At 43.3% G+C, this 18376-nt stretch overlaps 1 protein-coding gene across 2 annotated transcripts in view; it reads left to right on the forward strand.

Moving 5' to 3' along the window:
- Positions 1-303: 303 nt before the first annotated feature.
- The window catches only part of LOC140104279 (peroxiredoxin-6-like), a 28034-nt gene continuing 9961 nt past the window's right edge, over positions 304-18376 (forward strand). Inside the window, exons 1-3 of one of the 2 annotated variants that reach the window (XM_072127747.1) lie at positions 304-458; positions 6522-6678; positions 8224-8370. In XM_072127747.1, coding sequence (XP_071983848.1) covers positions 376-458; positions 6522-6678; positions 8224-8370 — 387 coding nt within the window. In that variant the 5' untranslated portion in view covers positions 304-375. The remainder of the gene's footprint in view (positions 459-6521; positions 6679-8223; positions 8371-18376) is intronic. The other variant, XM_072127748.1, reaches the window with a different exon arrangement.

Below are 18376 nucleotides of genomic sequence, written 5' to 3' on the forward strand. Positions count from 1 at the left end.
GATTTAGACCCACAAACCACCACCAATGTGTAAACTGGAACATGGACATGTTTACAATTATTAAAGGTTTCCATTAATTCCACATTATTCAGTTTCTTAAATGCTTACAGTGTTAAGAGAACAATAAGAAAAAAACCAGCTGAGCTTGGAAAGCTAGGTATTGTTTATGCGCAAAAAAAAAAATGTGTGCTAAGCAATTAAACATGACAGAACCGGTATTGATCCCGGGTGTAGCCTGGGATAACAACCAATAATAAAATTGTAACCATGCCCTTATGTATATATAATACATTGTGGAAAGTACTCATCAGAGTCTATATGTCGTAGCAGCACCTAAACGAAATCCACTGTTGTTGAGATCCAAAAGCAGTCACCATGAATTTGGGGAAACAGATTCCAGACTTCAAAGCTGAAACAACAGAGGGTCCTCTTCAAATGTATGAATATATTAAAGACAGGTAAGTTCCTCGAAATACATGCAGAATGTAAAATTGGTGTCGCTGATAAAGTTACTCATCTATGGTATTGGCTAAAATGGTTGTTATAACCTCCAGTTTATGGAAAGATTGTTGGACCCCAAAACCAGGGAGTCCTGTATTACCCCATTCTACACATACAGGGGCACATTTACTAAGAATGTGGGAAACTGCACTAAAAGTGCTCTGCCCGTGTATAATGGTGCATGCGCCAGATTAATTTAAAAAAACATGCTCAAGAAATCATAAATCTGTTGCTTCCCTGCACTGGCCCCACAGAGTTCACCAACTTTTATAGGGGGCACCTTTAACATAGGGCGTGCAACAGACTTTGAATTTTAAATCAGGCGCACGGTCCGACTGAGCACCAGAAAGCCCCCTAATTTGTGTCGCATGGTGCCTAGTTTGTGGTGCAAACAGATCTTAAATACCTGAGCAAGCAGTTTGCATCTAAAAGAACATATAGGGGCATATTTATCAGGACCTCTGCGCAGAGGCCCTGAAATAATCGCAAATGCTAGCTTATCGCTAGCTTTTGCGATTATTTGGCCCGATCCGCCACCTTCACAATAGTGGGGCGTGAAGGGGCGTGAAGAGGGGTGCGGCAGGCCGAGCGGAGGGCGCAGCCGGCCGGGAGTGGGCCGGCGCGGGGCGTTACTGTCCCCGCATCCACTGCTGCCGGCGACTTTTCATATGTGAAAAGTCGTCGGCTGTGTTTTTTAAGATAAACGCTGCGCTGCCGGCAGCCCCCATACATCAAGAGCCAGCGTATGATAAATATCCCCCATGAAGTCTGTCAGAAAGCTGTCACAAAGCTCTTAATAAATGTGCCCCACAGTTTTGACTGTAACTGTATCAGTACTGATACATTGGGTACTTGATTGAGCCAGTACTGATACATTGGGTACTTGATAGAGCCAGTACTGATACATTGGGTACTTGATAGAGCCAGCACTGATACATTGGGTACTTGATAGAGCCAGTACTGATACAGATTGGGTACTTGATAGAGCCAGCACTGATACAGATTGGGTACTTGATAGAGCCAGTACTGATACAGATTGGGTACTTGATAGAGCCAGTACTGATACAGATTGGGTACTTGATAGAGCCAGTACTGATACATTGGGTACTTGATAGAGCCAGTACTGATACAGATTGGGTACTTGATAGAGCCAGTACTGATACAGATTGGGTACTTGATAGAGCCAGTACTGATACATTGGGTACTTGATAGAGCCAGTACTGATACAGATTGGGTACTTGATAGAGCCAGTACTGATACAGATTGGGTACTTGATAGAGCCAGTACTGATACAGATTGGGTACTTGATAGAGCCAGTACTGATACAGATTGGGTACTTGATAGAGCCAGTACTGATACATTGGGTACTTGATAGAGCCAGTACTGATACAGATTGGGTACTTGATAGAGCCAGTACTGATACAGATTGGGTACTTGATAGAGCCAGTACTGATACATTGGGTACTTGATAGAGCCAGTACTGATACAGATTGGGTACTTGATAGAGCCAGTACTGATACACTGGATACTTGATAGATCCAGTACTGATACAGATTGGGTACTTGATAGAGCCAGTACTGATACAGATTGGGTACTTGATAGAGCCAGTACTGATACATTGGGTACTTGATAGAGCCAGTACTGATACATTGGGTACTTGATAGAGCCAGTACTGATACAGATTGGGTACTTGATAGAGCCAGTACTGATACATTGGGTACTTGATAGAGCCAGTACTGATACAGATTGGGTACTTGATAGAGCCAGTACTGATACACTGGGTACTTGATAGAGCCAGTACTGATACATTGGGTACTTGATAGAGCCAGTACTGATACAGATTGGGTACTTGATAGAGCCAGTACTGATACAGATTGGGTACTTGATAGAGCCAGTACTGATACATTGGGTACTTGATAGAGCCAGCACTGATACAGATTGGGTACTTGATAGAGCCAGTACTGATACAGATTGGGTACTTGATAGAGCCAGTACTGATACAGATTGGGTACTTGATAGAGCCAGTACTGATACACTGGGTACTTGATAGAGCCAGCACTGATACAGATTGGGTACTTGATAGAGCCAGTACTGATACATTGGGTACTTGATAGATCCAGTACTGATACATTGGGTTCTTGATAGAGCCAGTACTGATACAGATTGGGTACTTGATAGAGCCAGTACTGATACAGATTGGGTACTTGATAGAGCCAGTACTGATACATTGGGTACTTGATAGAGCCAGTACTGATACAGATTGGGTACTTGATAGAGCCAGTACTGATACACTGGGTACTTGATAGAGCCAGCACTGATACAGATTGGGTACTTGATAGAGCCAGTACTGATACATTGGGTACTTGATAGAGCCAGTACTGATACAGATTGGGTACTTGATAGAGCCAGTACTGATACACTGGGTACTTGATAGAGCCAGCACTGATACAGATTGGGTACTTGATAGAGCCAGTACTGATACAGATTGGGTACTTGATAGAGCCAGTACTGATACATTGGGTACTTGATAGAGCCAGTACTGATACAGATTGGGTACTTGATAGAGCCAGTACTGATACAGATTGGGTACTTGATAGAGCCAGTACTGATACATTGGGTACTTGATAGAGCCAGTACTGATACAGATTGGGTACTTGATAGAGCCAGTACTGATACACTGGGTACTTGATAGAGCCAGCACTGATACAGATTGGGTACTTGATAGAGCCAGTACTGATACATTGGGTACTTGATAGAGCCAGTACTGATACAGATTGGGTACTTGATAGAGCCAGTACTGATACAGATTGGGTACTTGATAGAGCCAGTACTGATACATTGGGTACTTGATAGAGCCAGTACTGATACATTGGGTACTTGATAGAGCCAGTACTGATACAGATTGGGTACTTGATAGAGCCAGTACTGATACATTGGGTACTTGATAGAGCCAGTACTGATACAGATTGGGTACTTGATAGAGCCAGTACTGATACACTGGGTACTTGATAGAGCCAGTACTGATACAGATTGGGTACTTGATAGAGCCAGTACTGATACAGATTGGGTACTTGATAGAGCCAGTACTGATACATTGGGTACTTGATAGAGCCAGTACTGATACACTGGGTACTTGATAGAGCCAGCACTGATACAGATTGGGTACTTGATAGAGCCAGTACTGATACACTGGGTACTTGATAGAGCCAGCACTGATACAGATTGGGTACTTGATAGAGCCAGTACTGATACATTGGGTACTTGATAGAGCCAGTACTGATACAGATTGGGTACTTGATAGAGCCAGTACTGATACAGATTGGGTACTTGATAGAGCCAGTACTGATACATTGGGTACTTGATAGAGCCAGTACTGATACATTGGGTACTTGATAGAGCCAGTACTGATACAGATTGGGTACTTGATAGAGCCAGTACTGATACATTGGGTACTTGATAGAGCCAGTACTGATACAGATTGGGTACTTGATAGAGCCAGTACTGATACACTGGGTACTTGATAGAGCCAGTACTGATACAGATTGGGTACTTGATAGAGCCAGTACTGATACAGATTGGGTACTTGATAGAGCCAGTACTGATACATTGGGTACTTGATAGAGCCAGCACTGATACAGATTGGGTACTTGATAGAGCCAGTACTGATACAGATTGGGTACTTGATAGAGCCAGTACTGATACAGATTGGGTACTTGATAGAGCCAGTACTGATACACTGGGTACTTGATAGAGCCAGCACTGATACAGATTGGGTACTTGATAGAGCCAGTACTGATACATTGGGTACTTGATAGATCCAGTACTGATACATTGGGTTCTTGATAGAGCCAGTACTGATACAGATTGGGTACTTGATAGAGCCAGTACTGATACAGATTGGGTACTTGATAGAGCCAGTACTGATACATTGGGTACTTGATAGAGCCAGTACTGATACAGATTGGGTACTTGATAGAGCCAGTACTGATACACTGGGTACTTGATAGAGCCAGCACTGATACAGATTGGGTACTTGATAGAGCCAGTACTGATACATTGGGTACTTGATAGAGCCAGTACTGATACAGATTGGGTACTTGATAGAGCCAGTACTGATACACTGGGTACTTGATAGAGCCAGCACTGATACAGATTGGGTACTTGATAGAGCCAGTACTGATACAGATTGGGTACTTGATAGAGCCAGTACTGATACATTGGGTTCTTGATAGAGCCAGTACTGATACAGATTGGGTACTTGATAGAGCCAGTACTGATACAGATTGGGTACTTGATAGAGCCAGTACTGATACATTGGGTACTTGATAGAGCCAGTACTGATACAGATTGGGTACTTGATAGAGCCAGTACTGATACACTGGGTACTTGATAGAGCCAGCACTGATACAGATTGGGTACTTGATAGAGCCAGTACTGATACATTGGGTACTTGATAGAGCCAGTACTGATACAGATTGGGTACTTGATAGAGCCAGTACTGATACACTGGGTACTTGATAGAGCCAGTACTGATACAGATTGGGTACTTGATAGAGCCAGTACTGATACATTGGGTACTTGATAGAGCCAGTACTGATACAGATTGGGTACTTGATAGAGCCAGTACTGATACATTGGGTACTTGATAGAGCCAGTACTGATACAGATTGGGTACTTGATAGAGCCAGTACTGATACACTGGGTACTTGATAGAGCCAGCACTGATACAGATTGGGTACTTGATAGAGCCAGTACTGATACATTGGGTACTTGATAGAGCCAGTACTGATACAGATTGGGTACTTGATAGAGCCAGTACTGATACACTGGGTACTTGATAGAGCCAGCACTGATACAGATTGGGTACTTGATAGAGCCAGTACTGATACAGATTGGGTACTTGATAGAGCCAGTACTGATACATTGGGTTCTTGATAGAGCCAGTACTGATACAGATTGGGTACTTGATAGAGCCAGTACTGATACAGATTGGGTACTTGATAGAGCCAGTACTGATACATTGGGTACTTGATAGAGCCAGTACTGATACAGATTGGGTACTTGATAGAGCCAGTACTGATACACTGGGTACTTGATAGAGCCAGCACTGATACAGATTGGGTACTTGATAGAGCCAGTACTGATACATTGGGTACTTGATAGAGCCAGTACTGATACAGATTGGGTACTTGATAGAGCCAGTACTGATACACTGGGTACTTGATAGAGCCAGCACTGATACAGATTGGGTACTTGATAGAGCCAGTACTGATACAGATTGGGTACTTGATAGAGCCAGTACTGATACATTGGGTACTTGATAGAGCCAGTACTGATACAGATTGGGTACTTGATAGAGCCAGTACTGATACACTGGGTACTTGATAGAGCCAGCACTGATACAGATTGGGTACTTGATAGAGCCAGCACTGATACAGATTGGGTACTTGATAGAGCCAGCACTGATACATTGGGGCACATTTGCTTAACCGTCCAGAAGAGCTCACAGAAAGTGAATTGCTGACGATCATGCACGGTGCAGTGATTCACTAAGATATCGGCGCCCGATATCCTGCATGTGTCGCTTCCTGCTCAAGTCCACCGGAATTCAGCTTCTTCGTCCTGGTGCATGTAAGTTCTTCATCTTGCGACACAATTTGAAACTTAAATCCTGCGTTCATTCTGAATCAGTCAGATCGTCCGTTGGGCCGGCACTTGATTTCTGTCGCACGAAAGCCAGTGCAGCTGCGCCACAATCCGATCGCGTGCAACACAATGCCCTGTTAAATATCTGTCACAGCTGCACAAAACCCGAAAACGTCAAGAAGTCCGACCAAAGTACGTCCACGGACCCTTAGTAAATAAGCCCCATTCTTTTTATTTCTTACTTAAAATTCAACAAGATAAGGTTAAGAGTTTATGTGATATTGGGATTGAAATATATTTCAGATATGAACTTATACTTGACTTAGTAAATATAATAATTAAATATTAAATGTATTCTTGTTTATTTTTCTCAGCTGGAGCGTTCTCATGACTCATCCCGCTTCCTTGACTCCTGTATGTACCACTGAAATGTCTGAATATATAAAACTAATATACGAGTTTGAAAACAGGAAAACAAAGCTCCTTACAATGTCTTTTGATTCCAAGGAGAAGAACAAACAATGGGTGGAAGTGAGTCATACTAAACCAAAGCTACATCACTGAAAAAAAAAGATATACTGAGAATACAGACAGACATGATAATGTGATACTTCAATTGTCTTCAATGGTACTGTGTGACAGGACATGATGAGGAGATGGTGTCCTAATTCTATACACTGACAAAAAATAAGTACTGTATATAGTAATACTGTATATGTACAGACAGATATGATAATGAGATACTGGTATAATACTGTATATACACTTTCAGACACCATAAGGGGATGCTGTGGTAATACTGTATATACACTGACATTATGATGAGATATTACTGTCATACTTAAAGGGGTTGGCTACTATACCTCATGTTTTTTGTAATGGGCGTGTAAGTATTGGGGGGCAGGATATTAGGTAATTTACCAATAGTAAAGGTAAAAATAATACTCGGTCTCCGTTTCAAGGGTTTATTCACATGTAGATATATGGCAACGTTTCAGCTAACTCAATGTAGCCATTTTCAAGCAGTGATAATTTACCAATACACATCTATTAATTGTTCTGCACTGCTTTATGGATATGTAAAGTGAAGCCTCATGTCTTTTACCTCATCAGCCAGACATTCCTGTCCTTAAAATGGCTGCAGATGGAGGGTCATGTGATCTCTAGTGCTAAACACTGGGACACCATTTAAAGATTTGGTGGAAATTTGGAGGGGGGGGCAGGTTAGGATCTTGACTTCCCTATAAGAGGCTAGACCTATAATTCGGCAGTAGTGTGGTGGTTGTTGAGGATATCATTAATGGTGCCCAAATAGGGCAAAATGGTGCTTTAAGCTGGGAGATGGCGTGGGGGAGCGGCTCAGTAACTAACCCCTCAATGCTGCACTGTGGTGTGTTGTTTGGTGCAGTTACCTGCTACCAATTGTATACTAGCGGTAACCGCTACTTATTTCAGTGGTTAAAGGAAACCTACCATTTCAAATGGTAGGTTTAAGCTGTAAACACCGAGCACCAGCTCAGGGTGAGCTGGTGCCGGTGCTTAGTTTCGTTAGTGTTAAAACCGCGGTATCGCGGTTTTAACACTTTTTAAACTTTATAGCATAAACTGCTTCGGCGCTGCGTGCGCACGACCGAAGCGGCTTCTGCTATAAAGTTTAAAAAGTGTTAAAACCGCGATACTGCGGTTTTAACACTAACGAAACTAAGCACCGGCACCAGCTCACCCTGAACTGGTGCTCGGTGTTTACAGCTTAAACCTACCATTTGAAATGGTAGGTTTCCTTTAATGTATGCTATTATTTCACCTTCTGTATGATTTTCCATCTTATTATTGTTATTTTCTTTTTGGATGGAGATCCTTATAGCACTCTGTAATAGCATTCTACAGAGTCTTGGCTCTGATTTATAATGTGCAAGGCCAAAGCTCTAATAATTTGCCAGAATTTAATGTGTTGCGACTGACCGCCACCTATTTGGAAGTTTAATATTAATAACCATATGATCATTTCTTTATTACACAGTCAAAGTTTAGGTTTTTATATACTGACAGCTAAGAGAGTGTGTTGTTTCCATACAGGATATTATTGCTTTAAGTAAAGTTGACTCTTCAAAACCCCTGCCCTTCCCTTTAATTGCCGATGAAAACCGTGAAATTGGAGTTATGCTTGGCATGATTGAAAAAGAGAAACAAAATGCACCAGGAATATACTTTCCTGCTCGTCATGTAAGTACCTTATCATATGAGTATAAACTTGTGTATTGTTTATAAGTCTAGGGTTTCTGCTTAAGTCAATAGGAATAGAGATGAATGGAGCAGCCCACCATGTGTAACCAGCTGCTCCACTCATCTTGAGGAGCAACGAGGGGTCCAACGGGGGTACATCAGACCAACCAATGATTGATGAGACCCCTACCAATCAGCAAGTTAGGCCCTATCCTGTGGCTTTTTAGTGAAGTTAATCAAGATGTGGTTGATGCACAATTTTAAAGGATACATCAACATGATCTTGAAAAAACATATCCTGTACTTGCCCTTGTAATGTTGCAGAGGAGACAACAGAAACATATGCCAAGCTGAAGAATAAACTTTAAGTGAAGGGTTAACAAGTACAATTGTCCATATAATGCAGGAATAACGTTTCAAACAATGGGATTGCTTTAGTCCTTCTGCTCTGTTAGTCTTTCTTCAGCTGTACATCTGTGGGACAGGAGACTCCCTCTCCATCCAAGATGTCCCCAGACTTTACCTGCAGACTGTCCTTCTCTTGCTCTCCCAAAATAAAGACTCCATTAAAAACTATGATGAAAATGCATTGCCATTATCCCTAAATGGTTCCTTTCCATGGCATCTATGTTACAAACATTGAGTCATGTGGGATGTCATGTGATCAGATACATACATGAGGGAGATGTTTCAAATGTAACGGGAGTATATCGGAGAGACAGCTGAGCAGGAAACACCCCCGCTGATGCCAGGTAATATAACATAAAGTTGATTTATGGGTATGTAAGGAAAACATTTTTTAGCTACAAGGTGGGCGTTTGCTGCATATTACAGCATACACCCACCGATAACACCCAGGTGTTAACCCTTGATAGAGATTTTTATCTGGGGCTCAACCCCCCATTGCAAGGTGACTTTCAAATTAACTCTTTCATGGCTGCCCGGTACCAGGACGAGAGAGCAAAAACCCAAGACACATCAGTCTCTTAGTGAATGTAGAATCTTCCCCCAGTTTATTAGTGCCCAGTTGCATATCAAATACAGAGTCATCAAGAAAAAGGGGCTTGACAAGGAGATAGAATACTGTAATGCTACTGGTCATAATGAATTTTACAAGGACATTCTCCGAAAAGGTTAATAAATCGTGCACTATCTTCCCATGCCTTGTTCACAGACATGTTTATATTATCCCAACTACAGAATTTCCTGAGAATGACTACAAAACAAGATAAGGGGAAGAACAGGCCGAAGGACAATCGTCTATAACAAGTGTCAAGGAGAAACTTTTACAGGCAGGTTACAGAAAAATGGCTGAATCATCACATTAGTTGGACAGTGGTCAGCATGACCCCCGGCTAAGACTGAAAATGGCCGCTTGATCTCCAAAATGGCCGCTGTTTGGTTCTCTTGGTCCAAGATGGCCGCTGTAGAGGAATATATCATTAACACCCTGTAAATTCTGTGATTTAAATCCTGTCATTTAAATCCTGCCATATTGGATTTGATCGCCATCCCTGTGAAGTCATCGGAGGGGGGGGCGGATGTCAGTTGTTATGAACCTCGGGTCGTACAGAGACCCAAGGCTGTCTAATTTTAACCCATGTATTACAATTTGTGATTTACACATTGAAATTGGTGATGTGTAAAATCTGCATATACTACCATACTGTAGTATGGCCACCGAAAAAGGACCCACAAATTTAAGACCCAACTTTTTAGAAGGAATCTTCAACTTCAAATTTTTTGTCAGGAGCCACGCACGGTCATCTACCACATTTTAGTTTTCAGTGAACAGGCCACCAGATTCCTCCTTACCTTGACCCAAATATTCTCCAATTTATTAGAGTAGAACTCCTCTTCTGGCACCAACGACTTTGCTCCAGAAAAGGGTCCAAAAACAGGGTTTTTCACCATTACAACAGAAGAACAGTGAGCAACCTGTCACAGAGGAATCATGGTTGATGAGTGCAAATTCAGCCAAAGGTAAGCAATCTGCCCATCATCCTTATTATCAGACACAAAACAACGAAGGAACTGTTCAAAATCCTGATTTTTTTCATTCAGTCTGTCTGTTGGACTTGGGATGTTACCCAGAGGAGAACAATTTTATTCCCAACCTGCCTCAAAATGCCCTCCAGAAACTTGCTACAAACTGGGAACCCCTGTCGGAGACCATGTCCTTCGGAACACTGTGCAGATGAACCACATTTTTAATAAATTTCTTAGCCAAAATTTTTGACATTGGCAACTTGGGAAAAGGAATCAGGTGAAACATTCTCCTAAATCGATCCACAATGACCCAAATTACGATATTTCCCTTTGAGCATGGCAGATCCGTTATGAAGTCCATGGCCAAATATGTCCAAGGACTACCTGGAATAGGTAATCGGTGCAGTAACCCTGCCGTCTGAGCATGAGAGGCCTTAGATCTTAGACAGACCGCACATTTAGAAACATGCACCGCCACCTCCACTCTACATCCAGGCAACCAGAAATTCCTAGTAACTAGGGAAACAGGGATGGGGGAAACTATCCCTTACTCTAAGGCTAAGCTAATCCCTGCCTGGTCATGTTCATGGTCAGCTGACCCAGGCTAGTTACAGTCCCGACAACCTCTCTCTCCCTGAACACGAAGATCCTTTTCCAGATAGTAGGGAACTAAAGGATACTTGCCTTTGGTGTTCTAAATTTGGGCCACCCTAATTACTGTTGCCTGTTGCTCAACCACCTGAGCAAATATAGTATGGAGGCATCTGTTACATAAATCCTCAGTTAGTCTCTTCATGTTGGGGTGGAAGTTAAAGGTTTTGGAAAAAGTTTTGAAAGACCAAAGTGTCCTTTTTTATGCACCCACAGTACTATTCTCTTCACTTTGTTGGAAGGCACAACCACTTGCCAGTTAGGGCATATCTCTGAGGGTAGCTGTACTGTCAAGGTATCACAAAACTTTTCTCTAATGGGCCAAACTACTGCCAGCAATTCCAGCTTGAATGAACTGTAGTTATCAGGGTTCTTCTCCCCATCCCTAAAGTCCATCCGGCATAAGCTATGACTCTCAACTGGCACAGCCCTTAAGTCAGCACAGCCCTTAGATCTTTCAAGCTCCTGTTAGTCTGTAGCACAAAGGGCAAATCACAATCTGCACAAGCAAGAATCGGAACACTGGTTAAGAGTCTCTGGTTCCACATCATCATTCCAAGAAAACACTCTTCGTTTGACTTCCTCTGGGGTGGCTCCATGAAAAAGGCCATGCAAAAGGGCAGCAATCATAGCAAAGTCTTTCAGGAAACGTCTATAATACCCCACTATACCCAAAAAGGACAGCAGTTCATTTACCGTACGAGGGGTAATTGCTGTACCGCACGTACCTTGGAGACCACGGGCTGGAGCCAGTCTTTGGAAACCATATAACCCAGGTATTCTATGCTCTCCCTGAACACATGACATTTGTGGGGCTTCAACTTAAAGCCAATGGCTTTCAGCCCTGCTCACAGTTAATTCACAGAGCATCTGGCACAACTTATGTCATCTAGGTTGATGACCAGACACTCATTGTTTAAGTCCTCCAGGCATAGCCAGGCACAGTCTCTGGAAAGGGGCTGGTAAATTGTTTAGTCGAAATGGCATACACAGGAACTCAAACAGTTTAATGGTGTGACAAAAAATGCTTTCTCCCGTTCCTTCTCAGTGATTTGCACCTGCAAGTACCCACTAGCCAAGTCCAGCGTAGAAAAGTATTGGGTGCCCTCCCCACAGTAAATAGGTAGCCAACTCACTTTAGACCCTTCACTTACTTTATTTGTCCCCAAAGGCAAATTCAAATTCAAGGCAAATTCTTGTACAGCTCAAACACAAAAGTATAAAAGACATTAAAATACATCAGCACATCATAACATCGACATACACAATACAATAACATCCACACTACAACTGTAAACACTTATTCTTGTAACTTGTTGCGTTCCCCGTCGCAGGCTTACCTTCAGTCGCCGTGTCTATCCATCCTTCAGCTGCCACAGGTGGTGCCTCTCACTCCTTCTCGCCTATCAGCGTATACCTCCAGCCATGTACCCCAGCATGCCCTTTTCTCCACACCTGAACAAGGTTGTTACTTAGGTCTAAACTTGCTGTATGGTGTTTGTATCTGCTTGTGTTCCCATGTGTGACCCCGGCTCGTCCTCTAACTCTGTTTCTGCTTTGTGTTCCCTGGTATCAGACTCCGGCTTGTATTCAGAACCTGCTGACTGCCACGCTCCTCTGCTTGTCTTCGTTTCTGCTTGTACGCTGCCTGCCTTAAATCCAGATTGACTCTGAGCTACATGATCCCTTGGTACCACATACCAGCATCTCTGTGCTCACTGGGCTAGCTGTTATCCACACTGGAACAACCAGAAAAGGTAGCGGCCTTCCGATCTCTCTGCATCAAAGTTCAGATCCCTGTAATGGGGTAAAAGGGTGAAAACCAGAGAGGTACATGGATAACGCCCTTGGTGTGTGGCCCAAAGCCAAACCTGTTGGATAGCACAGTGGTTCAAAACCCTCTGCTTGTCACAGTTTGCTCAGGCCATGGAGCCTGCTGACCAAGCCAAGTCCCTGATGCAAGCTTTGCTGGAGGACACCTGAACTCTGCATCGACTCCTGTAGTACCACAGGTCCCAGCCACAGCGCTCCTCAGTCTGCTACAGCTTCTGTCAGTCCCGCTGTCCAGCTTCTACTTCCGCCTTGTATGATGGAAGTGCCAAAGCCTGTTGTGGCTGCAAGGTTGTGTGTTTTATATGATTGGCTTGTATTGGTTTAAGGCAACTGGGCTTGCATCTATATTTGTCATAGAGGGGATTCGTTATAGTACCATTATTATAAGTTGAGTGGAATGCTAATATTGGTGTTTTCATAAGAGGAACCACATGGATCCATATTATTGAGAGAACAGAGGGGAGACAGTATGCATATCACAGATAGATGTGGTGTTGATGTGCAAACAGACAATAGATGTTACTATTGGGCAATGGTGTTCTTGCTTCAAATTAGTAAATGCTACTTTATTGCAGCATCGTTGATTGACTGTAGTGTCTGTTAATAGTCATCTATTAAGTTCTGTCACTTTGTAGCTCCACTGTATATCTTGATCTTTCTCAGTGCCATTTTCACCAATATGCACTCATATGGTGTAACCACTCATACTTCTATTGATCACTCATGCCATCACATTCACACATTATTTCTGCCACTAAACTAAATCTGGCTCCAATAGGTGTTGTCAACCCTTAGTCCGCTAAATAAAAGCTAACTAAACACTAGAGCCCCCCCCCCCCCCGACATGTTTCGCCACATCCGTGGCATCCTCAGGGGTGCCGGGGCTAAGTGTGTGGTCTAGCGGTCCGGAACTGCCATATAAAACCTCCGTTTGTGATGTAGTGGATGACGTCTTCCGATACAAGGCCAATCACTGGTGGGCTACTAGTGGTTGAAGGATATGTTACCTATTGGTTGTCACCCTTGTCAGTTGAGTCCGCGCATGCGGGAAAACTTACATTAATTGCCAGTAAGATATGTCAGCGCCGGTCATTGGGAAAGGATCTGACTCGAGAGGGGGATCTACTGCGCATGCGTGGGAATTTTCCGCGCATGCGCCCGGACTTGGGGTATTTCGCATTTCCCTTTTGTTGATCGGCAGTACGCGTAATCTGTGCGTGCGCTGGGACTTAGATTTGGCTTCATCTCGATGTCCCGATTAGCGGTGCTATTGTTGTCATCTCACTTTGGTTATCATCATCCAAAGGTAGTAAGAATATTTACAAGTCTTGGAAGTTAAATTCTATACGATGTGTCCCCTTTGTATAGCATTCACTTATTTCTTTATACAGGCGGTCCCCTACTTAAGGACACCCGACTTACAGACAACCCATAGTTACAGACAGACCGCTCTGACCTCTGGTGAAGCTTTCTGAATGCTTTACTATAGTCCCAAGCTGCAATAATCAGCTGTAAGGTGTCTGTAATGAAGCTTTATTGATAATCCTTGGTCCCATTACAACAAAAAATGTTTAAACTCCAATTGTCACTGGGGCCAAAAATTTTTTGGGTCTGGATCTACAATTATAAAATATACAGTTTCGACTTACATACAAATTCAACTTAAGAACAAACCTCCAGACCCTATCTTGTACGTAACCCGGGGACTGCCTGTATTGGCTATCCGAGATGCAATATGCTGGACCTATGTACAGACATGGTGTCATATTATACCTGTATTATATGTTAGACCTTAGTATCGTAGCAAAATATTAGCATTCCACTCAATTTATAATAATGGTACTATAAAGGCACTAGCAATAGCTCATCAATCTGAACTATAGCCGAGGGGGAACGAATCCCCTCTACGACAAGTTGCCTTAAACTAATACAAGCCAAACATATAAAAAACACAACCTTGCAGCCACAACTCCTTTTATAACAATACTAACATACACCAACCCTATAGTCTGTAGATTTTTAACTTTATTTGTGAGTGTCATCAAGTTCAATTTTAATAAATTTAAATAAAGATTGAAGTTTTAATGGGGAATATGAATTTCCTCTCTACCTCTTGACCAATGGGTCTTTTGTGAGGCCATCTCCAGGCCTTTTTTGTGAAATAAGATTGAATCGTTGAGGACCCAGTCAGAGAAAGTCACCCACGATTTGGTTTTTGATATTAAAGCCTGTTGTGGATTCCTGAACCAGTGTCTAATCCATTTTGAGTTGCATGCTCATCTGTTTCCCACTGAGCGTTCTAAGGTGGCATTCATTATTTCTTTGCTTTATTGAGAAGCTTTATCCTGGGCTAATCCTCTCAGGGAGTGTGGCAGTCCTGAAATAGAAGTTTGACAACTTTTCTGACTACATTTAGGACAGTCTTTAAGGAACCAGGAAAAGTTTTATCTGCGGCATCTGCACTGCTTGGTCTGTGTCAGGACAGACAGTGGGGCAGATTTACTTACCCGGTCCTGTAGCGGTCCAGCCGCGCGTTCACTGTGGAGGATTCAGGTCTTCCGGCGATTCACTAAGGTAGTGCGCCCAATGTCCACCAGGTGTTGCTGCTGCGCTGAAGTCCGTCGGAGTTCGCTGGAGTTCACAATCCGTTGCTGGGTGCAGGTAAGCGCGTGTCAAGCAACACTTTTTTTTTAAAAAATACGGCGTTTTTTCCGAATCCATCGGGTTTTCTGACAGCCACGCCCCCCGATTTCCGTTGCGTGCATGCCGGTGCTGATGCGCCACAATCCGATCGCGTGCGTCAAAAACCCAGGACAATTCGGCGCAAATCTGAAAAATTCGGGAAACCCGAAAAAAAAAATAGCGATTCGGGCTCTTAGTAAATGATCCCCATTCAGTTACGGATTCTTGCTGCAGAAGTAATGTGGAATAATGATGCTCTAGTTGTTTCTGCTTTCTGGTCTGGTCTTGCTTCTCATATCAAAGATGGCAGGCTACACGTATTGACGTGCTTTTCCTGAACATGTCAAGGAGGTATCTTATGAGAAGAGGATTTCAAGACTGGCACCAAACTTTCAGCAGCCTCTGCTTACCTCTGCTGACTCGCCTACTGACGAGCCCATGCAATTTGATAGGACTAAACTCAGTGAACAAGAACGTTTACACTGACGCACCGAGAATTTGTGTCTGTACTGCAGCAAGAGTGCACACTGGGGCAGATTTACTTACAAGGTCACCGGAGTTCACCGAAAGTGCATTGTCCAATTATAATGCACTGGGCGGCGATTCACTAAGGTTGTGCGCCCCATATCATGCATGTGTCGCTTCTCCGCTCAGGTCCGACAGAGTTGACCATCTTTTTAGTGGTGCATCTAAATGCTAGGGCTTGTGACACAATTAGAAAGTTAAATCCTACGGTCAGTCTGAATCAGTTGGACTGTCTGACGGCACGCCCCGTAATTTGTGTTGCATGGAAGCCAGCGCAGCTGCTCCACAAAAAGCGATGCGTGTGCCACAATTCCAACACACACACTTCTTAAATACCTGTACAAGCCATTTAAGCCCCCCAAACGACGCACAGTCCGACAAAAGTGCGTGTGCGACCCTTAGTAAATGAGCCCCACTATGTAGCCGGGAAACCCAATCTCCTAGGTTTGATAGGAGAGACAAATCTAGGAGGGAATTCACTCTCTCGAAGATCAATTTTCCTGCCTCTTTGGGGTCTGGCAAAAGTCTGATCTCAGTCTCTGTGTATCCTGATTGTGGAGCTGTAGCTAACTTTATTCAAGAGGATTTTGTTTTGCAGCACAAACTCCCTGTGACTCGCCTTGCGAAGCCTTTCCACTTTCCACTGTTAATGGCAGAAGTTTTCCAGAGAAGATTGAGTTTGTGACTGAACTCTTGTCACTGAAGATAGGGGCCCTGCACTCAGACAATCTGTTTTTTTTTTGTTCTGCCCAATTCCATGGACCATGTTCTGGAACTGCCCTGGTTCTGATGCCATTCTTTGATTGGTGAAGTCCTGCAATGGGGTACTTGCTGCCAGAGGAACTTTATGTCTAAGGTCCTTCCTGTCTGTTCTGCGAAACCTGAGCTGCTACTTGACCTGCCTCCACAGTATGCTGCCTATGCGGATGTCTTCAGCAAAAAGGAGGCTGAGACTCTCCCACCACATCGTACATATAACTGTCCGATTGATCTGATGCCTGGAACTTCTCCTCCTCGTGGACGGGTTTATGTTCTGTGTCTGCCAGAGATTCTGGTCATGTCTGCCTTTAGAGAGCCTTAGAGAGGGGGTTTATAAGAAGGTCTACTCCAGCCGGAGCTGGGTTTTTCTTCGTAGAAGAATGGATCTCTTTGACCTTGTATAGACCTCCATGGTTTAAATAAGATTACCATAAAAACAAGTATTCCTTGCCTTTTATCTCCGAACTCTTTGATAGGATCCATGGAGCTAAAGTCTTCTCTAAGTTAGATCTCTGAGGGGCCTACAACTTGATCCGTATCCATGAAGATGAAGAGTGGAAGACCATATTCAACACCCGAGACCGTCACTACGAGTATCTGGTGATGCCCTTCGGTCTGTGTAATGCTCCATCTGTATTCCAAGAATTCCAGGACTTGTTGAATATCTGCGTCGTGGTGTGTCTACTCTCCCGATTTGATGATGCATCGGTGCATGTTCGCCTAGTTTTGTCGCGTTTCAGGGAAAAGAATCTTTATGCCAAATTAGACAAATACCAGTTTGAGAAAACTTCACTGTGTTTCTACGTTTCTGCTTGTACGCTGCCTGTTTAGACTCCGGACTGACTCTGACCTCCCACTATGCCTGATCCCTTGGTACTACATACCGATGTCTCTGTGCCTGCTGGGCCAGATGCTATCCACACTGGAACTGCCAGAAGAGGTAGCAGCCTTGTGATCTCTTTGCAGCAAAGTCCAGATCCCTGTTATCGGTAAAAGGGTGAATACCAGAGAGGTCCAGGGACACTCAACGTCCCTAGTCTGTGGCCCAAAGCCAAACCAGTTGGATAGCACAGTGGGTTCACAACCCGCTGCTTGTCGCAATTTATAAATCTTACAGCCATTGGAAGAAAGGTTCCTCGGTTTTGTATTTCAGTTAAATAAATCTACCACTAAAAGAACTCTCTGTTCTACGAAACTGTGCAACGGGTGGTCAACATTTCCTATTATTGTTGTTGATTAAGTAATTACTTTATCTGCCAACATTATGTCCCAGTTACTCAGATCACGTCCCAAGATCATTGGAAGAAGAGGGATTTGATGTAGGTGAGAATAGCAGTGCTCCATAAGCTTACGACACAATCTTGTAGCAAAATCATGGAAATGGCATACTTAACAGATAGAATAAAGATATGTTATATTACATTTGGGGGAGGTGGTTATGGATCTCCTATAGACTTTACATCAAATGGAGTGTATTGTTTTCTGTAAAATGTTTTTGTGATTAGCTACAAAATAGAGCTGGTGTGAACTAATTAATAGGTCAATGGTTGAAAAATTTGCACTTAAT

Source organism: Engystomops pustulosus, chromosome 10 (genome assembly GCF_040894005.1).
Source record: "Engystomops pustulosus chromosome 10, aEngPut4.maternal, whole genome shotgun sequence".
NCBI classification, from domain to species: Eukaryota; Metazoa; Chordata; class Amphibia; order Anura; family Leptodactylidae; genus Engystomops; species Engystomops pustulosus.